General features: G+C 44.0%; 1 protein-coding gene across 1 annotated transcript; it reads left to right on the forward strand.

The window, feature by feature from the left end:
- Positions 1 to 3,898: 3,898 nt before the first annotated feature.
- cactin (cactin, spliceosome C complex subunit) lies at positions 3,899 to 26,452 on the forward strand. The gene is made up of 10 exons (XM_033046897.1): positions 3,899 to 4,160; positions 4,359 to 5,161; positions 6,089 to 6,184; positions 9,251 to 9,396; positions 16,319 to 16,481; positions 19,605 to 19,719; positions 20,919 to 21,111; positions 21,587 to 21,710; positions 24,076 to 24,325; positions 25,821 to 26,452. Exons 1-10 carry the CDS (start codon positions 3,929 to 3,931, stop codon positions 26,309 to 26,311), a joined length of 2,613 nt encoding a protein of 870 aa, XP_032902788.1. The 5' UTR covers positions 3,899 to 3,928; the 3' UTR covers positions 26,312 to 26,452.
- The last annotated feature ends 793 nt before the right edge of the window (positions 26,453 to 27,245 follow it).

The raw sequence follows: 27,245 nt of genomic DNA on the forward strand, positions 1-27,245 counted from the left end.
CTGGGCTAGCTTACAGCTTATATTTAGTCTCAAATTAGGCTTGCCTCAGGTTGTGGTGTGTGAGATAATAAATACTATAACATTGTCTCCCAAGTGACAAGCAGAGGAGGAGCTAGAGTGATCTCTTTGATGTAAGATATCGTAAACCAAGTGTCCTATGTTTATGAGGGACCAAGTGACGAGAGAGGAAGGAGAGCTCGATCTCTTTGATGTATTGGATGTAAGATGTCGTAAACCAAGTGTCCTATGTTCATGAGGGAGGAGGTGACAAGAGAGGAGAAGCTAGACTGATCTAAGGGATTGTGACAAAATGCCTTTGATGTGATGCCTTTTCCTGTACCTCTGACCATGACTAATGTCTGTGGAATGTGCTAAGGTGACAAAAAAACACTATATAATGTGATGTAATTCTGTTGTTCAGAGAAGTGGATGAGGACGGTGAAGTGTCTACATTGGTCACTTGACTGGAGTTCTCCCTCCCTTCCATCGGCCGATAATAAGTAAAGATTTGAACTGGTCTACCAAACAGTTTGTGTGTTGTCTGTTTATTAAGAAGCTAACCTGTTTAGTTGTTATAAAAGTAACTTTTTCACATCTGCCCACTCACCCAACCTGTCCAAGTCACCCTGCATTCTCATAGCATCCTGCTCACAGGATAGATAGATAGATAGATGGATGGATGGATGGATGGATGGATGGATGGATGGATGGATGGGTGGGTGGGTGGCTGGGTGGCTGGGTGGCTGGGTGGGTGGGTGGGTGGGTGGGTGGATGGATGGATGGATGGATGGATGGATGGATGGATGGATGGATGGATGGATGGATGGATGGATGGATGGATGGATGGATGGATGGATGGATGGATGGATGGATGGATGGATGGATGGATGGATGGATGGATGGATGGATGGATGGATGGATGGATGGATGGATGGATGGATGGATGGATGGATGGATAGATAGATATAATTTATTGCCACACAGCCAGGCTGGTGGAAATTTGGGTTGTCTGCAGCGATACAATAATAAAGAACACACAACCACAATAAAACTGTAACACAAACATCCACCACAGCATTCATCACTGTGGTGGAAGGCACAAAATTTGGCCAGTCCTCCTCCATTTCCCCCCCGTGGTCAGGACCAGAGTCCAGAGTCAGTCCAGGATCGGCTCTTCCTCACCGGAGACCGCGGCTTTAAGTTGTTGTAGGCCGCAGGCCGGCGGTCAAGATTTAAAGTCCCCGCCGCAGCCAGAAGCACCGTAGACTGCAGGGCCGGCGGTCGAAGCTCCCCTCCAGGGGTGATGGTAAGTCCATGCCGGACCCGCGGTAGAAGTCAGGCCGCGGGCCGGCAGTGATGGCTTCTTCTTCCCCCGGGTCCCCAACGTGAGATCCCGGGCTGTAGACTGCCGCACCAGCTGGAGCTCTGCAGACCGCGGCTTCAGGCTGCGACTTCAGGCTGCCGGCTGCCCCGGGTCAGCGAAACGGAGCGCTCCCCTCCAGCGAGCCCCAGCGAGGGCTCACCCGCTCCACGCCGAGAGTCCACGCTGCGCCCGCCGCTGAAGCCCCGGGCGCGTCTCCGGGAAAGGCCGTGTCGATCCTTGATGTTAGGCCACGGGGGAGGCGACCTGGAAAAACTCGCCTCTCCGTGGAGGAGGCGACCGAAGCGGTTTCCCCCTCACCCCCCCACAACACCCCCCACATAAAACACACAAAGAAACATTAAATACAGACTTTAAAACATACTAAAAAAATTAAAAAAGGTTGAAAAACTGACGAGCTGCATGACATGGCTGCTGCCAGAGCAGCGCCCCCTACCCGAAGCTTTGTGTCATCTGCAAATTTGCTAATGTTACTTTGAATCCCTTCATCTAATTCATTGATGTATATTGTAAATAGCTGCGGTCCCAGCACCGAACCTTGCAGTACCCCACTAGTCACTGCCTGCTACTCTGAAAGGGACCCGTTAATCCCTACTCTTTGTTTTCTGTCTGCCAACCAATTTTCTATCCATGTCAACACCCTACCCCCAATACCATGTGCCCTAATTTTGCCCATTAATCCTCCATGTGGGACCTTATCAAATGCTTTCTGAAAGTCCAAGTACACTACATCCACTGGCTCACCCTTGCCCATTTTCCTAGTTACATCCTCAAAAAATTCCAGAAGATTAGTCAAGCACGATTTCCCCTTTGTAAATCTCTTCGATTCACCTCTACCCCATTGTGGACAGTGGACTTTGTCTAAGGAACTGATCCGCTACGATGCTGAGATCTACATTCTGCACTCTGCATCCAGCCCTTTGCTCTATCTACTGCACTTGAGTCTAAACTGATTGTATCTATTATGGTATATCTGATCTGTTTGGATTGCATGCAAAACAAGGCTTTTCACTGTACCTCAGTACATGTGACAATAAAAAACATAAACTTAAAATGAGTGTTCATGACATTGGGTGAGCTGCTGGATGGTTGTTGGAGTTGTATTCATCCAGGCAGTTTGAGAAAATCCAAATCAAGCTACTGATTTGCACTTCAGAGATAGCTGTAAAGGCTTTAGGATATGAAGTGTGACTCTCAATGCCTGCATCTGAACTTTACTTGGAGCGTATAGTATTTACATGGCTAAGCCATGATGGACTTTCCCCTGGTAATGCCAACGACTCTCTTTTATTTGTGAGGGGCAGTTGCTGACTATATTTACTGGAACATTAATAAAACTAATGGTTAAATGGTTGGCACAGCTGCTCCAAGTTCCAAGAAACTTGACCTCAGGAGTTGGCTGTGTGGAATCTGCTCATTCTGCCTGAGACTATTTCTGTCAGGTGCTCCGGTTTCCTTCCACATTTCAAAGATGTGCAGTGCAAAGATGTCCAATGGGCTATGTAAATTATCCTTTACAATGGATAAGTGGTAAAAGAATCAATATGTATATAAGAGAACAAGTTTTAAGGTTTCAGGGAAATTGTAGGGGGATGAGATCGCTGGGATAGATCTGCTAGGATCTGGCAAAAACCAAGAGTTTCCTTTTGTGGGAACAAGGAACTACAGATGCGGGATTACACAAATTAATACAAATTCCTGGAGTAACTCAGCGGGTCAAGCAGTATCTCAATAATAAACCTAAACCTACACAAAATGACAAAAAAAAACATTTCCCGTAACTTAATCCTTCCTTTACCGTGCATCAGTCTCGCATTTATCCCTCCTGTGACATTATGCACCTTATTAAAATAATATGGTACAGTGAACACTGGTAATACCCAGCAGGTCGGTCAGCCTCTGTAAAGAGAAAAGCACCTCATTACCTCAGGTCAATGACCTCATGATGCACATTCTTAGCGACCATTGCCAGGAAGGACCTCTGCTTGCCTCTCCAAAATGCCTGAACCAAGTGTGGATTTTCATAAGTGATAGGAGCAGAATTAGGCCATTCGGTCCATCAAGTCTACTCCGCCATTCAATCATGATCTATCCCTCCCTCCAAACCCCATTCTCCTGCCTTCTCCCCAGAACCTCTGACACCCGTACTAATCAATATCACTAATCTATCTATCTCTGCCTAAAAATATCCACTGACTTGGCCTCCACTGCCTTCTGTGGCAAAGAATCCCACAGATTCACCATCCTCTGACTAAATTAATAAATTCTGAGGCTGTGACCTCTAATCCTAGACTCTCCCACTGGTGGAAACATCCACTCTATCCAAGCCTTGCATGTAAAGGTTCAAATTGAAAACCTGTGTTTTTGTTTTCGGTTGTTTTAAAGAATGGGGGAAGATTTGTCTTTTCCCCCCTTCTGCTCAGATGCACTAACTAGAGAGAGGGAGAAAGAGGGCGATTTGATCAGGCATTGAGGCGTGAGTGTGAGGTTGAGCGGCCGCGCCGGCAGCGTCGGAGGCCCCCGCCCGTCCGCCTAGTGTTGACGGCGATGAGTTCGCGAGCGGCCGATGGCGATGGAGGCGGCGGGAGCAGGAGGAGGCGGAGAAACTCCCGCTCCCGGGACAGGGACAGGGACAGGGAGCGGCGCCGGGAGAAGGAGCGGCGGGGCGACAGCCGAGGCCGGAGGGAGAGGAGCGGTGGCCGGAGCCCAGAGTCCGGCCGGCATCGGCGTGGGGCCAGGCCCGGGCCCAGCTCCCGGCGCCGCTCCCCCGGCCGTAGAGGCCGATCCTCCCGCTCCCCGGCTCGTCCGGACCGATCCTCTCGCTCCCCGAGTCGCTCCCCGGCTCGTCCGGACCGCTCCCCCGGCCGTAGAGGCCGATCCCCCCGCTCCCCGAGTCGCTCCCCCGGCCGTAGAGGCCGATCCACCCGCTCCCCGAGTCGCTCCCCGGCTCGTCCGGACCGCTCCCCCGGCCGTAGAGGCCGATCCTCCCGCTCCCCGAGTCGCTCCCCCGGCCGCTCCTCTCCTTCCCCTGGCCGCTCGGGTCGCCCCGGCTGCTCCTATCGTTCCCCAGACCGTCCTGGCCGCCCCACTCGCTCCCCCGACCGTAGCGGCCGCTCTTCTCCCTCCCCGGGTAGACCCAGCCGCTCCAATCGCTCCCCCGGCCGCTCTTCTCCCTCCCCGGGTAGACCCAGCCGCTCCAATCGCTCCCCCGGCGCCTCCTCTCCCTCCCCGGGTAGACCCAGCCGCTCCAATCGCTCCCCCGGCCGCTCTCCTCCCTCCCCGGGTAGACCCGGCCACTCCACTCGCTCTCCCGGCCGCTCCGGTCACTCCCCCGGCCGTTCTGTCCGCTCCCCGGGTCGCTCCTCCCGGTCCCCAGTGCGCACCCCCGGCCACTCTTCTCGTTCCCCGGGTCTCTCCGGTCAAACCCCGGGTCTCTCCGGTCAAACCCCGGGTCTCTCTCGTCACTCCCCGGATCGTTCCGACCGCTCCCGTTCCTCCTCCACTTCCTCCTCCTCGTCCTCTGGCAGCTCGGATAGCGCCAGTCGCCTGCTGACCCTCCAGGAGAAGCTGAAGGATAAGGCGGAGAAGAAGAAACAACGGGAGATGGCCAAGGTGATGGAGACCCCCGAGGAAAAGCGTGCCCGCCGCCTGGCCAGGAAGGAGGCCAAAGAGAGGAAGAAGAGGGAGAAGATGGGTTGGAGCGAGGAGTACATGGGCTACACCAACGCTGACAATCCCTTTGGAGACAACAACCTGCTGGGCACCTTCATTTGGCAAAAGGTTATGGTCAAGTATCTACATTTAACCTTTATAAAACTGGTGGACAATGAAGAAGTAGAACACAATATGCTGCAGGAACTCAACGGGTCAGGCAGCATCTCTGAAGGGAATGGACAGGCAATGTTTCTGGTCAGGACCCTTCGGACAGTGATGAAGGCTGAGGTTACAATGAGATATTTATCACCTGGGAAAGTGTGCAAGCGTATGGCAGATGGAGTTGAACAGGGACAATGCCAAGTGAAGACACAAGGAACCAGCAGATGCCGGTTTACAAAAAAAGACACAAAGTCTGAAGAAGGGTCTCGATCCGAAACGTCTCGCATTCCTTCTCTACAGAGATGCTGCCTGTCCCGCTGAATTACTCCAGCATTTTGTGTCTATCTTCGATTTAAGCCAGCATCTGCAGTTCTTTACTACACAAAAGGCACAAAGTGCTGGAGTAATTAAGCGACTCTGACAGCATCTCTGGAGAGTATGGAAAGGTGATGTTTCAGGTCGGGACCCTGCTGCCTGCTTGCTGAATTACAAATCCACAGGGCAAATATTTTACTCAGAGGTAGATACGACAGTCACGTTTAAAAGGCTTTTACGTGGGTATGCTGGGAACAGAGTGGAATGGATCATGTGCAGGCAGATGAGATTTGTTTAATTTGGGTTTATGTTTTGCAGTGGCAACAGTTCCTATAAACAGCACACAAGGGATTTCTGTATGCAAGTCTGCATGAGTGTTTTTCAGAAATTGCTGTCAGTTTCATGGTATAACAGTCACATCGAATTGACAATTTGTGCATTTATCACAACTGAAAAATGTGGACATAATTGGCTCAAAATTGTCATCTGACTAAGATTTTTCTGTGTACCTGTAATGAATATATGGTGTATTCTTGTGACATTTTTAGTAACAGTGTTTGTTTCTTTACATTATAGGCTCTGGAAAAAAAAGGCATTAGTCATCTTACTGAAAAAGATCTAAAGGACAGAAACAAGAGAATTCAAGAGGACAACCGTTTGGAGCTGCAAAAAGTATGTGTTAATATCTTAGTTTTCTACAAATCTTCTATTATATTGTCCATGCAGTTCTGAACGTGGCTGCAGGTCTGATTGACACATTCTCATATCCTCTTTCCAAAGTGCCTCAGTCAGTTGGAATTCACAAGGAGAAGCAGAAATAGGGGAATTTGGCTAAATGGAACGTACTGCCAGAGGAGGTAGTTGAGGCAGGTACTATAACAATATGTAAAATGCATTTGGACAGGTACATGGATAATAATGTTTTAGAAGGATATGAGCTAAACGCAGGCAGGTGGGACTAGTGTAGATGGGGCATCATGGTTGGTATGGGGAAGTTGGACCGAAGGGCCTATTTCTGTGCAGCATTATTTTATGGCTCGGTTGAATCGCTATTTGCAGTGCTTCTTCATTTAGTTTAGTTTAGAGATACAGCGCGCAAACAGGCCCTTTGGCCCACCGGGTACACGCCGACCAGCGTGCCCCGCACATTAACACTATCCAACACCCACAAGGGACAATTTTTTTTAAACATTTACCAAGCCAATTAAACTGCAAACCTGTGCATCTTTGGAGTGTGGGAGGAAACAGAAAATCTTGGAGAAAACCCACGCAGATCACGGGGAGAATGTACAAACACCATAGAGACAACATCCGTAGTCGGGATCGAACCCGGGTCTCCGGCGTTGCATTAGCTGTAAGGCAGCAACTCTACTGCTGGGCCACCGTGACCGCCCAGATTTGCAGCAGATTGACTTGTTTTTTTATCTAATACTGTCAAATACTAGCTGCAAGTATAATTCTATATTTTAATACTTATTAATATTATTAGCGTAACATTTTATTAATTCAGGAGCAACTATTTGAAAAGTTGGGCAATTTATAGTGGTTGACAGGCCACTAAGCATCATTAGTGCAATGTAGATAATCTTTTTTACTCCAGAATTATAGGGTTAAGATTCATCAGAGATCCTCTGAAACCTGATAAATAGCCATAAACTCAATGCTGCATATATTTGGTTATTTAAATAGCTGAAAGACTTGGTAAATTTACGACTTAAGCCTCAGTTTTTGATAAAAAGCTTTTCAGAAAATTAAAAACTGATCACTTTAAATTAAACATGTTTGCTAATTAATTTTAGGGCTGTCTGTTCATTCTTATTATGCTCTAAAAATCTTATGTAATGGAATCTATCTAATGTAAGCTTTTCTCAAAACACTTTGACCCTCCACTGGGTTTTATGAGGCCAGTGAGCGAGGCAGTGACAAAAAAAGAGAGAAAGTGCACGCAATAATATGGCCAGGCATTGCATCTGGCCATCCCGACTGTCCCTGTCACTTCCTCAGTGAATACACGGAGCACTAGTTTGATTTGTTGCTGGCCTGAGATGAGGCTGACAGTAATAATCCCCTCAACAAATTCTCACTTAGTGGACATGGACTGAGGCAGCAACAAGTGTGATTGAATTGAAAGATTCTGCGTGGAAACGGGCTCTTTGGCCTTTCGGGTCCACGCCAACCTCCCATTCACATTAGTTCTACATTATCCCACTTGAACACCCACTTTCCAGACACCAGGGGCAATTTTACAGAAGATAATTAACCTACAAACCCGCAGGTCTTTAGGAATATGTGAACACTCGGAGGAATCCCACGAATCTGCATACGGCACATAGATGGCACACGAGGTCAGGATCGAAACCTGGTCTCTGGCGCTGTGAGGTTGCAGCTTTACCAGCGGTGCCTCTGTGCTGCCTGGTTTGGAAGATATAATGAGGCAATTTCAATCAGCAGAATTTGAGCTGTAAACATTAGATTTGTGTGTTGGTCTATCAATGGTATATGTGGATCATATTGTTGCAATTCTAGTGTGGAAAAGATATCCAGTGACAATGGCTTGAATTAGCAGCCAAGACCTAAAGTTCCTTTTGTGTTCAAATGCATTGCATTTATATTTGTCGTGTTGTACGGTTTTTAATGGTTTTTAATTGTTTGTAATAGCTTTTTGTTCATGATTTCTCATGTACAGCACTTTGTGGCAACTGTAGTTGTTTAAAGTGCTTTATAAATAAAGTTATTATTATAAAGTTATTATTATTATTTGTCGTGTTGTCATAACTGTTTCAAACATAAATGCCTCGGCTCTTGCAGTTATCTCATTTAAACTTCTCGGAAAAAGTGTTTTGTGGCTCTTATGAAAACAAATCGATCACAAAACAAATGCTCACTTTACATCATTGAAAAATAAAACTGAGAAATAATTTTCATCGCCTTTGCCTAAGTCGATTATGAGAATGGTTTTACAAAACTTTGTCCTTTTATTACAATTAAAACCACAAATAACTTTTTTAATTGTTTGTTCACATTCCTTTAATGTTTGTTCACATTCCTTTAATGTGATCCTAATAATGGCAACAACTGAGACTTATTAGAGCCAGGTAAATTATGGGTGCTTTTCTCAATTTTGTTAATAATCTGCACAATGCTTATTAATAATCTGCACTAAATAAATGTAGTTGGCAAAGTTATCAGGATGCTGACAAAGTTAGATTTGAAGTAGATATTTGTGGCAGATCTTGTTGCCAAATACAAGTCAATAGAAGTGGAGAAACCATGTTTGTTGACCAGCTTTCTGATTTTGGATGCAAGGTCAATACCAAAATTAGTTTTCTGATTAATGTGTTTTAGCAGTGAACATTTTTCTGAATGTAATCTCTTTCACAAAATGTTCGTTAATATGAATTATTTTTATCAACACAATTAAACATTCTGATAAACTGGCATCAGCCTTGCACAAGTAGTTCCAATGAAAGAAAGTGGAGGTGTAATGGGCCTGTCACACTCAATAACCATCAGGCTCTTGAGCACTGCATAACTGTAACTACAGCTATGAACTATATCCTGTTTTTCGTTGCACAAAGGTTTTTTTCCAGGGTATTGGGGTTATTATTTTTTTTTCACTTTATTATATATTATCTATATGTACTGTGTTTACAGGCCTATCTGTTGCTGCATGTAAGAATTTCATTGTTTCATTGTCAGCAGATATGGCAGTTAAACACGTTTGACTCTTGACTGTAGGTGAAACAACTGCGTCTGGAACGGGAGCGGGAGAAAGGCCTGCGGGAACAAGAGCTAGAGATGTTACAGCGGGAGAAGGAAGCAGAACACTTCAAGACCTGGGCAGAACAAGAAGATTATTTCCATTTACAGCAAGCCAAGTTGAGGTAAATTGAAATAAAGAAGTCCAAATTCCCTCGGTTTAAACACACCAGTAACTATAACAATGGATACTGTTCAGCAACCCTGTATATTTGGAGGAGAGGGACGAGCTGTAATTTCCACTCTAGCTCGGTGGGCGGCGCGACTCTCGTCAGCAGCGGCCTCTGCAGTCTGTCTGCGTTTTTTATTATTTTATGTCTTATGTTTTTATGTAGTTTTTGTTATTTTTGTTGGGGTATGTGTGTGGGGGTGGTGTGGGGGGGTGGGGGTAACTTTTAAATCTCTCCCTGCACGGGAGACCCGACCTTTTCTTTGTCGGGTCTCCGTTGTCGTTGGGGCTGCAACGAGGAGCGGCCTCCAACAGGAAGACCGGGGGCTGTGGTGCCGACTACTCACCTCACCGTCGCGGAGCTGGCCGAGTCCAGAGCGGGTGGAGCTGTGGTGGACGCTGCTGCGACCCGACCCCCGGAGATTCGGTGGCTGCAACTGCGGGTTTGGCGGACAGTGACACCGGGAGCCCGCGGGTCCCTGGAGGGAGACCGCTTTTCAGGGCTTCCGCAACGGCGACTTCTCCCGCCCGAGTTGCGGGGTTGAAGAGCTCCTGGAGCGGGGCTTTACAGCACCGCCCCGCGCGGCTTGGAATGGCTGCGGGACTGCGAGCGCGCGCCGGGGGCTCTAACATCAAGACCCGGTGTGCGGCCTTGCATCACCCGGCGTGGCTTTAATGGCTGCGGGACAATTCGCCATCGCCCGCCGGGGGCTTTGACTTTGACTTTGACTCTGACATCGGGGGGGGAGAGTGCAGTGGAGAGATAAGTTTTTTTGGCCTTCCATCACAGCAATGTGATGGATGTTTATGTAAATTATGTTGTGTCTTGGGTCTATTTGTTTGTAATGTATGGCTGCAGAAACGACATTTCGTTTGGACCTCAAGGGGTCCAAATGACAATAAATTGAATTGTATTGTATTGTATTGTATAGAACTAGCAGGAGTTCAGTGGGGTGTTTTTGATTGCATGGATTTATTTTGACAATGTTCTGTATGGAGAAATCTTAACATTGATAATTTTGTTTTTCCATGGTGGCATGGTTGACATGCTGTGGCAATTAGCCTTGAGTGAATGGAGTGGTGAAAATTAAATGCTGTACCTTATTAGTTTGATTAATAATCTGATGTTATCTGATTACTGCTGGAAGGTACGCACATATAGAGAAGATAAAGCAACCTATGATTTTTTTAAATTTTGCCTATTTCAGAGGTTGTGGTTAAACTGGAATGCAACTTTACTACGGATTTATTCCATAAAAATGCAAATATTACTTTGGTTTGAATATGAAGAGTTTGTGGATGCTCTATGGGATGTAAAAATGGAAGTTTGCAAATTTGTTGCTCTATTGGCTTCCGTAACAGTCGGTAATGAATAGATCATAGAGGAGTCCAGCACAAGAACTGACCCTTTGGCCCCAGTGTTTGTGCCAAACATGGTGGCAAGTTAATCTCTGCCTGTACATGATCCGTAGCCCTCCATACCTTGCATATTCATGTGCCCATCTAAAAGCCTCTTTAATGCCACTATCGCATCTGCCTCTACAACCACCCCTGGAAGCACATACCAGGCACCCACGACCCACTGTGTAAATAAACTTGTCCCGCACATCTTTAAACTTTGCCTATTACCTCAAAGTTATACCCTCTAGTCTATGATGTTTCCACCCTGAAAAAGTTTTGACTGCCTACCCTATCTATGCCTCTCAATTTTACTTCGGAGTCACGTGAGTGACTTCGTGAAGAACCCCGCCTACGGCGCATGCGTGTCATATCGCATACACGCATTGAACGTGTCGGACCTGGGGAGAACGTCCCCTTGAACGGGAGAGTTAACAAGCCGGTCGACGGCAGGTAAGTGATTCTGCATTTTCACCGTTTTTTAGGAATGGATAGAGGACGCAGAAAGGCTGTGAAGAAGCTGCAGGATGTCGGCGGTAAAGGTGCCGGGGACCCGCAGCAGCAGCCGACGGCACAGGCAGTTTGCGTTGAGCCAGCTGTGCCAGATTCAAACCCCGCGCCGGGAAAAACTAATTCTAGACCGGGCGGGAAGGCGAACCGCAAAACGAACCGCTGGGAAAGTGAGCCCGAAAAATCGCCGGTAAATACTTACTTGTATAGCAGTGATGATGACCAGCTGCAGGGCATAGAGCAGCCGGCAGCGATCGCATCTGCAGAGCTCGGAAAACAGTACGAGTGGCTGCAGCATGTGGGGCCGTCATCTATCTGTTTGGAGGAGTACCGGGACGGCGAAAAACGGCGTTTGCAGCGGCCGGGAGCAACCAGAGCCGGTAGGCATGGCGACGAGTTGCGATTTAAACCGCGTGCGACTAGTGCCCGAGGGCACGAAAGTCGGCAGGAGCGGTGGGCTAAAAAGAAACACCCGCGAGCGACTAGTGCGGGAGAGCACGAAAGTCGGCTGGAGCGGTTGTGGGAGGAACATCTCCATAGTGTCAGGCTCCAGAAATTGGATAAAAGCCGCACACATACAGGTGTAAGTCCCTCAGAGCATGGCCAGAAAAGGCTGCTGGACATATCATCCTCATCTGAAGAGGGTGTTCAAGGGCTGCCTGACTCGGACTCTGAACAAGAGTCAGAGCCACGTTCCCATATGGAGGATGAGGGAACACAGTTGCTGGACATGGTGCACACATATTTCCAGCAAGAAGAAACTGGAAAAGACCTAGAGGCCAGGATGGCGGCCAGCATTGATTATATGACGACCCATCACCTCAAAACTGATACCTTAGCTGAGGTATGGGCAAGACATTTACCTCCGCGAAATTGTGCGGCTCTGAATGTACCCAAGGTGAACCGAAGCATTTGGAGACACGTGGGGCAGGATATTCGGAGTCTGGATATAAAAATACAGAATGCTAGTAAAGGACTCTCGGCGGGTATAACAGCTTTGGCCCGTACGCTGGAAAATGTGGATATGTCCAATGACATGAAAGACGATTTAGCACTGTTTTGCAATGTTCAATTTGAACTGAACAACATCAGGAAAGGGGCTATTCAGCCAACGTTAGACCCAAAATTTGCAATCCTGTGCAAACAGAAAGCCATAAAACCTCAAAATTTGTTGTTTGGGGGTGACCTATCAAAACAGGTCAAAGATTTGGAGGAAGAGGCCAAAACGTTGGGCCTAATAAAAGCGACCAAAGGATATGTCGGAAAACGGTATCATCCTTATGGGACGACTAAAAAAGCAAGTACTAGTATGTATAGTACGAAAAATTGGAGAGAGGCCAGAGGAAACCAGCAACAGCGTCCTTTTTTAGGGGTTGGCCCGGGACGCCCACAATGGAAAATGCGGAAGCCTCCACTTCAACATTTACCCCACTTTCAACCTCAAGGCCCTCCGCAACCTCGGTTAAGACCAAGAAAGTAACACCACCGATAACCATGGAGGTAGGTGGGTCTGTGCCTCAAAAATTAATAAGGAGCACAGAACTTGGAGGGAGGTTGCAATTTCATTTGGAAGCATGGTGTAAGTTAACTGTGGATAGGTATATCCTTAGCAGTATTAAGGGATATCTTATAGAGTTTATACACATACAAGAACCTCCAGTACAACATACACCGGACAGAACTTATATGCTTACCAAATTAGACAGAGCTAAAGCAAAAATTGAAATACAAAGGTTGTTCACGAAAGGAGTAATTGAAAAAACCAAACATGAACAACAGGAATTTGTCTCAAATATATTCATTAGACATAAGAAAGATGGGGGTTGCCGGATAATTATTGATTTATCAACACTTAATAAGTTTGTACAATATGCTCATTTTAAAATGGATATCTTGATTGTGGGGAAAACTTATGAATTGGCTAGTAGAGCAGTGGTTGCCACAAGAAAATTGATGGAACAGCTGGGATTCATTATCCATCCAATTAAGTCAAGATTAACACCTGCAACTAATATTGATTACTTGGGGTTCACTATTAACACACTTGATATGTTAGTGACTTTACCTATAGGGAAAGCCACTGAGTTCCAAAAGGATTGCACAGAGCTTATTAATACCGTTAAACCATCCATTAGACGGGTAGCCAGGATTATTGGGAAAATTATAGCCACGTTTCCTGCCATTCAATTTGGACGATTGCATTACCAAAATTTACGGGGAGCTAACAATTAGAGCTATAAAAGAACTACAATGGTGGGAACAAAATGTTATATATAGCTCCAACCCAATAGTTATTCCAAACCCATCTGTGGTATTACAAACAGATGCCAGTGCACTGGGTTGGGGAGCAACGGATACCATCTCGAGCTCTGGAGGGAGATGGAATATACAGGAAACTAACCTACTTACCACAAAGGGTATAAATTACTTAGAAATGTTGAGTGCTTTTTATGGTTTAAAATCTTATTGCTCGGGAATGATTAACCAGCATGTTAGATTGCAGATAGACAATACCACGGTGGTGGCATATATAAATCATATGGGTGGAAATATATCAATATCCTGTGATGAATTGGCAAACCATATTTGGGAATGGTGTATCCAAAGGAATATTTGGTTATCGGCTACGTATCTACCAGGGATACTTAATTCAGTGGCAGACGCCAGGTCACGAAAATTTAATGAAAATACGGAATGGATGTTAGACAGAAAGATATTTGCTGATATCACAGCAAAGTACGGAAGGCCGGATATTGATTTTTTTGCATCCAGGTTAAATCATCAGTTACCTAGGTATATATCATGGGAACCAGATCCTGAGGCAGAAGCTACAGATGCATTCTTTTTGCACTGGGGGGAAATGGTTCATTTATGCATTTCCTCCTTTCTGCCTCATCAATCGGGTACTACGGAAAATTCAGCTAGACTCGGCATCTGGGATTCTCATAGTACCTGATTGGCCTACCCAACCATGGTTCTCGGTGCTGCAGGATTTGGTGCTTACACCATATATTACTTTAAAACATAGTCCTCAGTTGCTGGTGCATCCGGTGACTGGGGACAGCCATCCTTGCCATAATTATCTAAATTTATTGGGTTGTAGACTCTGAAGGAACCATTTCGGCATATGGGTTTATCTGATAGAACTGTGGACATGATCACAGCAGCACAGAGAGTGCCTTGTCCAGTTATTTATGGGAAGGCACAGAAAGACAGGGTGTCGGCTCACATCCTCTAGTAATAAAACTGCTACGAGGCATCTTTAACACTAACCCACCAAGGGCTAGATATAGCCAAATCTGGGATGTAAGCGTAGTCCTAAAAAATGTTACGGAATTGGTCACCGGCTACGGCATTACAGCTAAACTATCTAACTATGAAAATGGTTATGCTTATGGCGCTGGTCACAGCGCAAAGGGTCCAGTCATTACAGAAGTTAAGATTGGATAACTTGACGGAGGCGACAGGAAGGCTGATTTTCATGATCCAGGGCCTTATTAAGCACAATAGACCAGGATCAGCGGGTCAGGTGATAGAGTTCATAGCCTATCCACAGGATGAACGTCTCTGTGTAGTAAAACACATCATGTTATATATGGACAGAACGAAGGCTATCAGAGGCAATGAAAAGGCTCTTTTAATTAGCCATAAGAAGCCATACCATAAAGTCTCGACTCAGACCATTTCACGGTGGCTGAGATATTGCTTAGTTCAGGCAGGAGTGGACACTAATGTATTCAAATCTCACTCCACCAGGGCTGCATCTACATCAGCAGCTAATCGCCTGGAGGTACCGATGGACAATATCCTCAGAACTGCAGGATGGTCATCAGAGAAAACGTTTCGCACATATTACAACAAACCAGTTAGGAAAGAAGAAACGTTTTCGGGGAAAAATTTTGAGTTCTATTTAATTTACACCTGAAGCTTATAAGGTTTATAAATTGATTTAATCAATATTATTTACAATTTTTCCTTAAAAATGTTGGTATCATTGTGTTTTTTTTTTTTTTAAATACCAGTAACAATTTCTCCCAAACTACCAAGGCAGTTGTGAAAATTGGACTCGTTCCACGGCATGAGGTCACAGAGCTTTGAAGTCTTCACGAAGTCACTCACGTGACTCCGAAGTAAAATAGTAAGATTAAACGAGAACTTACCAGTTTGAAGTTTGATCTTTATTTTATGAGGAGGAACGTTGAGGGACTACGTGCCCTCCGCTCCCACCCTTATATGGTCATATCTTAAACTGGTATCTCTTTAATAATCTTACTATCTTAGGTCATTATTTTCTATCTGTGACCTCACACCGCTGCTTTGAAGAATGACACGCATGCGCCGTAGGCGGGGTTCTTCACGTAGTCCCTCAACGTTCCTCCTCATAAAATAAAGATCAAACTTCAAACTGGTAAGTTCTCGTTTAATCTTACTATTTTAGATACTTCTATCAGGTCTCCCCTTAAGCTTTGGCATTCTAGAGAAAACTATCTTAACTTATTTCAACTACAATCCTGAACAGTTCTTCCCGTTGAACTTTGAATGAGAAAATCTCTCAGCAGGTACTATCACAATGTTTAAGAAACATTTAGACAGGTACATTGATAGGATAGGTTTAGAGGGATATGGGCCAAACGCAGGCAGGTGGGACAAGTGTCTTCACACTGTGTTTTTGATTTTCTGTTTTTGGATTGAATCCTGTTTTTAATTTGTGTCTCTGTGATGTCTTTATTACTAGTTATATTCCGATTATATGTTATTCCGATATACTATGTAAGGTGTCCTTGAGATGTTTGAAAGGCGCCCATTAAATAAAATTTATTATTATTATTAAGTGCAGATTGGGCATGTTGGACAGCGTGGGCACATTGGGCCGAAGCGCTTGTTTTCATGCTGTTTGACTAAGTGAAAGTACATGTGTTGTGTTGACATTTAAAATGAAAGTGGCTTTCAATTCATTCCTTTCATCGTAGATCAAAGATCCGTATTCTGGGAGGCCGCGCCAAGCCGATAGACCTTCTTGCTAAATATATCAGTGCGGAGGACGATGATTTAGCTGTAGAAATGCATGAACCGTATACATTTCTCAATGGACTGACTGCTTCAGACTTGGAAGACCTCCTTGAGGATATCAGAGTAAGTCACTCATATAATGTGCTGTATTTTACCTTCTCAGTAATGCTTTAAGGTCATTTCATAAGAGGTTCAAGCTCAGGGTTCTCCCTTTCCTCAGTTGTATCAAATTATTGAAGGATCGTTGCCATCTTTAATTTAGAGATACAGCATGGAAGCATACCAGGGGCAATTTACAGATACTGATTAATCTACCTACGCGGATGTCTCAGTGATGTGGGAGGAAACCCATGCAATCACGGGGAAAATGTGCACACTCCACACAGCCATGGGGTGGCGTCGTAATGGCTGCCTCCAGGGCTGCCAACATTGGGTGAGAGTTGGGAGTGAGAAATTGCGAAATACCAAGCCCGAGGGAGCATAGCGACCGGGGGGGGGGGGGGGGGAGGAGAAGGAGGGTGTCCCACACCCATTGGTACGGAACATTTGCATTTTTCAGCTTGAAATTGTGCAATATGGTGCATACTGTAGCGAGTCTTTTAACTTAGACTTGAATGCAATATATATGCTTTAAATTGGATTGGAGCGTTTTTGAAAGGGGAGAGGCTGTGCGATCACTGATCACTGGCCTTGGGGGTACCCGGTGAGGGAGTGGAGCAACCGAGTGGGGAGAGGGTGTGGAAGAAGGGTGTCCCCCTTCCCAGGGTAGGAACCTTTAACATCGTGGAGCTCGCGGTCCCTGGTTAGGGTTCGACTTCGGAAGTTCCAAGTCACAGGAGCTTCGACCGCTTCGATGGCCGGCTGCGGGTGCTTCGATTGCCCCGACTGCAGGAGAATAAACCTTTGAACCAGAATTGGAAATCAGGATTGAACCTGTGTTTCTGGCGTTGTGAAGCAGGTCTACCAGCTGTGCCATTATGCTGCCCTTCTTGGGTATAGATGAGTTGAGTAAAAGGTATTGACCTTGCCAATAGCATACTTATCCTATGAATTAAATTTAGAAATAGGATGAAAAACATACATTGGGAATTCTTAATTTTATATTTTAACACATCTGTGTGAGTAAAAAGAACATGAAGATAATTATACAACTGGATCTCACTATATCAATTGTAATTTTCCATTGGATATTATTTTATGATGAGCTTAGAGTTTGCTGTCACATAGAAACATAGAGAAACATAGAAAATAGGGGCAGGAGGAGGTCATTCGGCCCTTCGAGCCAGCACCGCCATTTATTGTGATCATGGCTGATCGTCCCCAATCAATAACCCGTGCCTGCCTTCTCCCCTTAGTTTTACATTTTATTTTAGTTTAAAAAAAATTCAAATTCTGCCTTGGTGTTAAGTAAAAAATGTTAAGAAAAATGCAGAAAAATGTCTATTTATTTAATTTGAATTAACCTTATTCAAGTTAATAAGTAGATTATAATAGTCTCAGAATTTCCATTCCACCAACAGTGTGGAAATTAGTAGGCTTTAATTATTTTTGTTTCAACCTAAGTGTTTATGGGTTCTAACACTGCCAAGAACTCAATGAAAATATTTATTTCCCCTTAACCAACTAGCAGTGTAAATCTTTAACAAGAATGGTTTATGTTTCTTGTAAATTTTAAAGATTGTCTCAGTTTGCATTTAATACTTGGACATCTAAAAAGAAAATGGTGGTGCAATTCTGGGTTACAGCCACCAGAAGTCTCTGTTGCACTAACTGTTTGAATTTCCTCAGAACTCATGTAAACCATTTTGAGCACATGACAAATTTACGGATGGGCGCAGATTTGTAGAAACCCAAATCTCAGAAGAAATGCAAGGAGTTGTAAAGTATAGGGAATTTCAGAAGGGAGAGGGAGTTAAAAAAAGTTTGCAAGTATAACACTGCAAATGCAGATATGTTCCAAGTGGCATTTTGCCTCCTTGGTGCCAGGATTTCATGTGTGTAAGCTACTCCATGAGTGGAACAGGCTGAATTTGTGGTTTGTAAGCAGGACATAGAACAGCAACGTGATGCCAAGTTAAATTGCCTGCTCATGATCCATATCTCTCCATTTCCTGCATATTCATGTACCTATCTAAAAGCCTCTTAAATGCCACTAACGTATCTGCCTCCATCACCACCCATGGCAGTGTGTTTCAGGTACCCACCAAGCTGTCCACAGTGCACAGATAAAGGGTACATTTAGTGCAAAGATAGAACATTGATGGCATCCTGAAGATGGAAACAACTTGATGGACAAGTTTTATGCACTGAAGATGGAGTTTGTCTCAAAGAGCATCTTGCAATAGTACACATTAGCATTGAATTCCCTAAGGCCAAATTGTAAAGTTGAATTTTCTCTCAGTGGCTCTTGATTATTTACTGGGTTGCTGAGTTATTCACGTCAGGAAGATCCCTAGATCCACCCATTCTCTGAGGGCAGAAGGAGAGGAAGATTGTGGTTTGGCTGATCCCGCTTGAAGTTACTGAAAGTTTTTACGGGCAGATTCCAGTTCAATTGGCATGTGTACTGGCTGGCTTCCCTTTCAAACTCTTCATCACAGTTCGCATGTTAATAGTAAATATCTCGGTGAAAAATGTAAAACCACCACTAATAATAAACCAGAACTTCAGACAAAGTCAGCAAATGTGATGGAAATAAGTTTGTAATCAAATGTTTACCAATGCAACTAATTTAAATGATGTCCGTATCCCGTTGTTGTTTTGTAACCATGGAAATACTAACTGGAACATTATTGTGTATGAAATGTTTGAGCAACTTTACCTAAGCATCTCAAAAGGGGAAAAAACAAAGTAATTAGAACATTATGATCTAGAAATGCAAACTAGCATTTATGTGTGGTCTGGATTGCGCAGCTGGTATAGCTGCCTTCTCACAACGCCAGGTATGATCCTGACCACGGTGCTGCCTGTGTGGAGTTTTGCACGTTCTCCCTGTGACCGTGTGGGTTTCCTCTGGGTTCTCTGGTTTTCTCACACATCCCAGAGGTGTGGGTTTGTAGGTTTATTGGCCCTCTGTAAATTGCCCCTAATGTGCAGGGAGTGGATGTGAAATTGGGATAATATAGAACTAGTGTGAACGGGTGATCGATAGTTGGCGTGGACCCGATGGGCCAAAGGGCCAGTTCCCATGATGTATCTCGAAACTAATTTGCAAATTTCTATGACTGACTGGCCTCTTTGCTTCAGGTCTACATGGAGCTGGAGCAGGGCAAGAATGCTGACTTTTGGAGAGATATGACTACTATTACAGAGGACGAAATAAGTAACCTAAAAAAGCTGGAAGCCTCAGGAAAAGGACCAGGTAATGGAAAAGTAGAAGGAAGATAATTGTGTTGAGAACACATCTGCGTTGGGTAAAACTAACAGAGGCTCACAAAGCACGACTTTAAGACTGGGTAAACACTTACAAAGAAGCAATGTAAATTCAATCACTACCAATAATTCAACGTAATATTGCTCATGAAGATAATAGGATTTGAAATACCACTTAAGGCCATGCACTAATGACCTCTGTACTTGAGAACATAGAACAGAGGAGAGTACAGCGGCAGGCCCTTTGGCCCACAATATCTGTACCAAATGTGATCTCTATTTAAACCATTCTTTTCTGACTTCATGTTCTCCATATTCACCCATCGTCTGTACATTCATGCATATATCTAAAGGCCTCTTAAACCCCACTATAATATCTGTTTGGACAACTACCGCTGGCAGCGTGTTCCAGGCACCCACTAGTCTGTATAAAAATTTAAAAAACTTGTCCTGCCCATCTCCCTTACACTTTCTCCCTCTGACCTTATAGCCATGCCCTCTAGTATTTGACATTTCCACCCTGGGGGAAAGGTTCTGATCATCTACCCTATCTGTGCCTCGTAATTTTATAAAATCCTATCACGTCTTCCTATCAGCCTGCAACATTGCAGAGAAAACAATTCAAGTCTGTCCAAACTCTTTGAGGCTAATACCCTCTAATCCTGCTAAACCTCTTCTGCACCCTTTCCATAAACTCCCCATCTTTCTTGCAATGGGGCAACCAGAACTGCACACAATACTCCAAAAGTAGCCACGGTTGTACAACATGACTTCCTGACCAAAACCCCAACTCTGATTCAGCTCTAACCTCAAGCTGTGTAGCCTTTCCTGACTAAATGCAACTCGTTTTCGTAATCACTCACAGAAGTTTGACTCCATCTATACAGACAGATCCCTTGATTATAGTAGAGCCATACTGAGTAAGCATTTAGAGTCATACAGCATGGAAACTGGTCCCTCTGCCCATCTTGTCCATGCCCCATTTACACTAGTCCCATCTGCCTGCATTTGACCCATATCCCCATAAACCTTTCCTATCCATGTATCAGTCCAAATATCTTTTAAATGTTATTGTACCTACCGCAACCAGTAGAGTTTTATCTTGGACTTAAAGGACCTGTTGTTTTGTTGAAAGTCTATATTATTTTAACTTAATCGCACTTTCCTTTTTAAAAATAAACTTTTCAGGGGAGAGACGCGAAGGAATCAACACTTCAGTGTGCACTGATGTTCAGTCGGTGTTTAAAGGGAAAACGTACAACCAGCTTCAAGCACTGTATCAAAACATAGAGTCGAAAATCAAAACTGGTGGTTCAAATCTGGACATTGGCTACTGGGAATCTCTACTGCAGCAACTCAAGGCATACATGGCTAGAGCCAGGTAATACTCATTGTATGAACCTAGAACATAGAACAGTACAGCACAAGAACAGACCCTTCGGTCCACAATGTTGGTGCCAAACATGATGCCAAGACTAACTCTTATCTATCTGCACTTAATCCTTATGCCTTCCTTCCCTTCCGATCCAAAAGTCTCTTCAATGCCACTGTCGTATCTGCTTCCACCACCAACCCTGGCAAGTACTCACCACACACTGTGTAAAAAAACAACTTTTATCTCTGAAACTGGTGCCCTACAATGCTGAGAACTACATTCTGCTATCTGTATTTTCCCCTTTGCTCTACCCATTGTACTTGAGTTTGATTTGATTGTATCGATATATTGTATTATCCGATTTGAATGGACAGCGTGCAAAACAAAAACTTCACTGTACCTCGGTACGAGTGACAATAATAAACCTTGACATTTGTTGCTGTCTGCATGAGTTGACCTGTGTTTGTGTTCTTTCCCTCAGGTTACGTGAAAGACACCAGGATGTGTTGAGGCAGAAACTTTACAAGCTGAAGCAGGAGCAGGGAGTGGAAAGCGAGCCCTTGTTTCCCATTCTAAAGAGCGAACCACAGTCTCCCAAGGACAAGTATGTGCTTTTATAGTTTTAGATTCTGTCCTACATATGCCTTCCCTTCCGATCCAAAAGTCTCTTCACTGCCATTTGAAATTGTGCACTAAGCTAATTTATTATTAAATTAAAAGCATTCTTTAATAAATTCACATCGTAGCCAATCCACAGGTGAGTGAGTTAATACCTGATGCACATAGATCTATTTTCTTGATGCTCATTGTAGTCAACTCTGCCTGCGACTGCCCATGTAAGTGATGAGGCTTTATTTTGGTGGCAAAATGCTTGAATATTATTTTGAATAAAAGAACTGGGAATCAATAAGATTTAATACAATTTATATTGTTTAGTTCAGAAATACAACATTGAAACAGGGCAACCTAGACCACGCCGATCATTTTTGATCACCCATTCAAATTAGATATATCTTATCCCACTTTTGCAACCACTCCCTACACAGTAGGATCAATTTACAGCAGATAGTTAACCTTCAGTGCTGCCTTCTTTGGGATGTGGGAGGAAAGCCTTGCTGTCACAGGCAGAATATGCAAACTCCACACAAAGTAGCATCGTGGTGCAGAGCCTCATAGTTCTGGGGCCCTGGGTTCAATCCTGACCTCTTGTGCTGTCAGTGTGAAAGTATGCTCACCTTGTAACCTGGTAGGTTTTTCACCCAGTGCTGAGGTTTCCTCCCATATCCCAAAGGTGTACTGGCTGGAAAGTTAAATGGCTGATGGAAATTGCCCCTCGGTGGTAGGTGGTAGAATCACATGCAGTTATTGGGCAAGAACGTTGCCCACCTCTTTGCAGAGTGTGGATTTGCAAAAAGAGTCTGGAGAAGTATGCAAGGGTCCCTGGAATGATTTATCCCGAACAGCTCCGTCACAGAGGACTCTGTGATTTACGGACTGTTCCCAGGGACACATTCAGAGGCTGACATCGAGTGCTGCTGGAGGGTCATCAACTCGGTGAAAGACGCTCTTTGGTCTGCCCGAGCGTTGCTCACCACCCAGCAGAGCGAGATGTCCGTCAGGGAATGTTGCCGACTGGCCCACTGCAGACTGCAGGAGTACGTGCTAAGGGACTCGCTGAAGCTTGGTGCAGCCAACGCCAAGGCTCGGTGGGGGAGGGCCACAGTCTAGGGTCCTTCCGCTGCTGGACATGGGGAGCACGGTATGGTGGAGACGCCCCTCAAATTAAATTAAGGGAAGGTATCCCACGCCAGGGGGCCACATGAGTGGCACGGGTGGGGGACATTTCCGTGGAACTTAAAAGACTTATAAACGGTATTGAACAATCTATAGCCGACGAAAATGTCAGATGGAATTTTCGCACTGTGTACACATTGCATATATTTATTACTTGGACAGGGGCCACAGAGTGGCACGGGTGGGGGACTGTTTGGTGAAATTTGACAAATGTAAAAAATTGTACTGGAAAAATTTGTATAGTCTCCGAAAATGTCGGATGAATTTTGTTTGTTCGAATGGTTCAGGAATTGTATATATTTATCAATTGAATAAAGTCTATTTTGAAATTTAAAAAAAATAAATAAAAAAGGAACGTTTAGTTTAAGAGAACTGGTTTTGGGACATAATTGAGGGGATTTCTCTGAGAGCTGGCATCGATGAGTCACATAGTCTCCTTCAAAGTTATAGGAATTATGAAATAAAAGTTAAATGTACCCTTGGACTCAGCAATGTTCTACTATTTCTGGCAACTTCAGCGGCATGTAAGTGTAAAAGCTTATTTTCTCAGCGCAAGACTTAATAATGGAATCGGGTCTTGCAGTATATTTATTCCTAGTTTATCACACGATATTGGTCATACATTGTCCTCTTACTTTTCTTCTTTCTCCCCTTTGCATTCTTCTTCTTTACTTTTGCTCTTCACTCATTCTCCTCTACCATTGCCTATAATCCTCCAGACATGCCCTACCTTTGGCCTCTGGTTGTCTTTTAGATGGGTGAGGCTGGAATTCCCCTGTTAATTATAGAATATACATTTTCTTTATTGCTGTGAAATTTGGGTTCTTTGAACTGCCAAAATGTGTAATGTCGTCTTTGGGTCAACTTTGAATTGGTTAGATTTTTATATTTAATAATTGGCATCGAGACCCAGCTACTATAGTGGTAAGAATGTCTTCCACACTGCAATGTAAACCTGTGTACCAACGGCTTTGACATGCAACTTCAGCTGAGACATAATAACTACAATAGAATTAAATGAGTTTCGACTTATTTGGGTAAGTTGTAAATAAAATGTTCTTGTGAATTAAACAAGCCACTAATATTATTTTTATTACTGCTTTGAATTTATGGCACCTATTCTCACTAATCATCATTTTTTTTAAACGGAGCTGACTTTATGTGCATCACGCAGGATCAAAAGCTGAAGACAAGGAAGTAACAGGCTCTTCAGAAGCAACCGAGCAAGTGGAGAACGTGGAGGGTGAGGGTGAAGCGGTGCTTACTGAGGAGGATCTAATTCAACAGAGTTTGGATGATTACGATGCTGGCAAATACAGTCCAAAGTTACTCGGTATGCATGAGCTGCCTATGGACACTCACATGGTGGATGCTGACGAGGACATGCAAAAACTAATGATGGCAAGGCAGCAGTTGCAAGTGACGGGTAAGAGAAATGTCGCTGACAAACTATCTTCCAACTTCTGAACATTTTATTATTTTCTAAACTATTGCCTCCCCTCTCAGCCACAATTATTTTCACTCACCATGAACATTGAAACTTGATTTTTATGTTAGTTAATCTATCAATAAAACTCCCAAAGTGCCTCTCCTTTTTGTCAACCGTTGTTGAGTGGAAACTGGTTGAACCCTTTGAGGGGAAAGATTTAATAGAAACCCGAGGGGCATCTTTTTCACTTGGTCTGTGGAACAACTTGCCAAAGTAGACGGTTGAGGTAGGTATAATGAGCGCATTTAAACAATGCTTGTACAGCTACAAGGATAGGAAGGGTTTAGAGGGATATGGGCCAAATGCAGTCAAATGGGACTATGTTAGATGGAGCATCTTGGTCGGCATGGACGAGTTGGGGCGAAGGACCTGTTTCCATGCTTTGACTATAACTTTGTCCTTCCTATTTTCTCTGCCTGCGCTCTCATATAGGTACCCTGCCAGTCTCCACATTTTATACCATCTTCTGTCATCTACACTGACTACTGCATAGCCCCTTTAGTAGAAATATAATTTGACTAACTTTTTGTTGACCTACTCTGTTGCAATAGTTTATTTCTATCAAGCAGATTCTTCTACAAGTCAATCGCACCTCCCAAATTGTTGATGAAAAGCAAGAGAATAATGTGTTGCGTGCAGGACAGAAATCTTGCCCAGTCAGTCCAAGTTCCACTTGATCCTCCTGCCTTTTCTCATCCAAAATGACCAGTATAACTCTTTATATCCTTCTTCCCTCAGATGTTTATCTCCACTTAATTGCATCTATATTATTCACCTAAACTTTCTATGTTAACAGGTTCCACAAACCATAATATCATTGTAGGATCTTCTTCCAAATTCTCTGGAGGCACAAAAAACTGCAAACCCCTTGCATAGAATCTTAAGTGCTGAGGTAAATCAGGGGTTGGGCAGCATCGCTAGAGGACATGAATAGGTGACATTTCCAGTCGGTACCCTTAAGACCGATAGACAAAGTTTTGGGTCAGTACCCTTCTACAGATCTTCTTTAAATCTGAAGAATTGATACCAACCTGAAAGGTCGCCCATTCATGTCCTCCAGAGATGCTGCCTGACTTGCTGAGTTACTTCAGCACTGTGTCCAAAATTCCATATTTAATTTCCTGTTGAATATCTTGCCGTGGCGGCTATAAATGTCCACAGTATCAACATTTTTACATAATTTTAAATACCGTCTTGCAAATAGCGGTGCTCAAAATGTAGTGCCTAAGATATCTAACAGTAAAAAAAATCAAATAAAGATCTAGGATGTACAAGTTATTCTTTTCTAATGTGCCAGATGGCATGACTAGATTATATACCTAGAATCTTAACTTGGGATCTAGATCATTTTGCCAATTATTAAGATCTGTGGTTCAAATCATGGAAGTGTTCATATAATTAAATAATGAAATATTTTCTGTGTCTGTCGTAGGTGATGCCAGTGAGAGTGCGGAAGATGCCTTTGTGCGCAAAGCCAAGGAGGGAATGGGCACCGACGAAGCTCAGTTCAGCGTGGAGATGCCCTTGACGGGCAAAGTGTACCTGTGGGCTGACAAGTACCGACCCAGGAAGCCGCGGTTCTTCAATCGCGTCCACACCGGCTTTGAGTGGAACAAGTACAACCAAACCCATTACGACTTTGACAACCCTCCTCCGAAGATTGTCCAGGGTTACAAGTTCAACATCTTTTACCCTGACCTCATTGACAAAAGGTCAACCCCCCAATATTTCCTTGAGCCGTGTCTGGACAACAAAGACTTTGCCATTCTTCGATTCCATGCTGGCCCCCCATATGAAGATATTGCTTTTAAAATTGTTAACCGCGAGTGGGAATACTCTCACCGACACGGTTTCAGATGTCAGTTTGCCAATGGAATATTTCAACTTTGGTTCCATTTTAAACGGTATCGCTACCGAAGATAGAAAAGCCCGGAGGTAAAATTACATGACTTCATTTGCCAGCTATTAAAATATGCTACAATAGAGTTTGAAAAAGATGTGCTCATGCAGGACTTGAAAGGATTTTTTCCAATGATCTAAGATTAAAATTACCTTCCCCATACTCATTATTTTCTTTGTATAATATCTATGATCATTGCAACAATTTTATTGAAAGCTTACAATTCTGCGCAGCTGGGACAACGGAACTTTGTAAAATATTGTCTGCTTAGTGTTACATCATTATTTTTACTTCCTTATACTCTTATTGTGATGCCTTGTACATCTTAATTATTCCCTCCGATTTACCTTGTTAAAATGTTCAAAAAGGAACTGCAGGATATACCTTGTTAATTCAATGCGAATATCGTTGCAATTAACCCATAATTCATTTTACTCTGTGGATCGTGCTTTGGGAATCTGTTGTTCAACTTTCCATACTATCCCGTGTTTAAGAAGGAACTGCAAATGCTGGAAAATCGAAGGTACACAAAAATGCTGGAGAAACTCAGCGGGTGCAGCAGCATCTATGGAGCGAAGGAATAGATTCGCTCCATAGATGCTGCTGCACCCGCTGAGTTTCTCCAGCATTTTTGTGTACCTTCAATACTATCCCTATCTCTAGCCTTTGTGATGCTGCTGCTGCAGTGCGGCCATTTCTCCAGCAGTCTCAAAAATCCCTTCACGTAAACAGAGGTACATTTTTTTTAATGTATGAGATATAATGGGATTGCTATCATCCATCTACGCGATCATCAAAGGCTTCAGTCTAATAGAAAACATAAGACATCAGAATAATAAAAGTGCAAGTTCAATAATGGATTACTCCCAAAGCAGTAGATTAAGTTAGTCAAGTTTGAGTTTCTCTCGATGAAAAATAACTTCAAGAAAATAGATCACTCAGTATTTTTGATTGTCT

Source organism: Amblyraja radiata, chromosome 29 (genome assembly GCF_010909765.2).
Source record: "Amblyraja radiata isolate CabotCenter1 chromosome 29, sAmbRad1.1.pri, whole genome shotgun sequence".
Taxonomy (NCBI): domain Eukaryota; kingdom Metazoa; phylum Chordata; class Chondrichthyes; order Rajiformes; family Rajidae; genus Amblyraja; species Amblyraja radiata.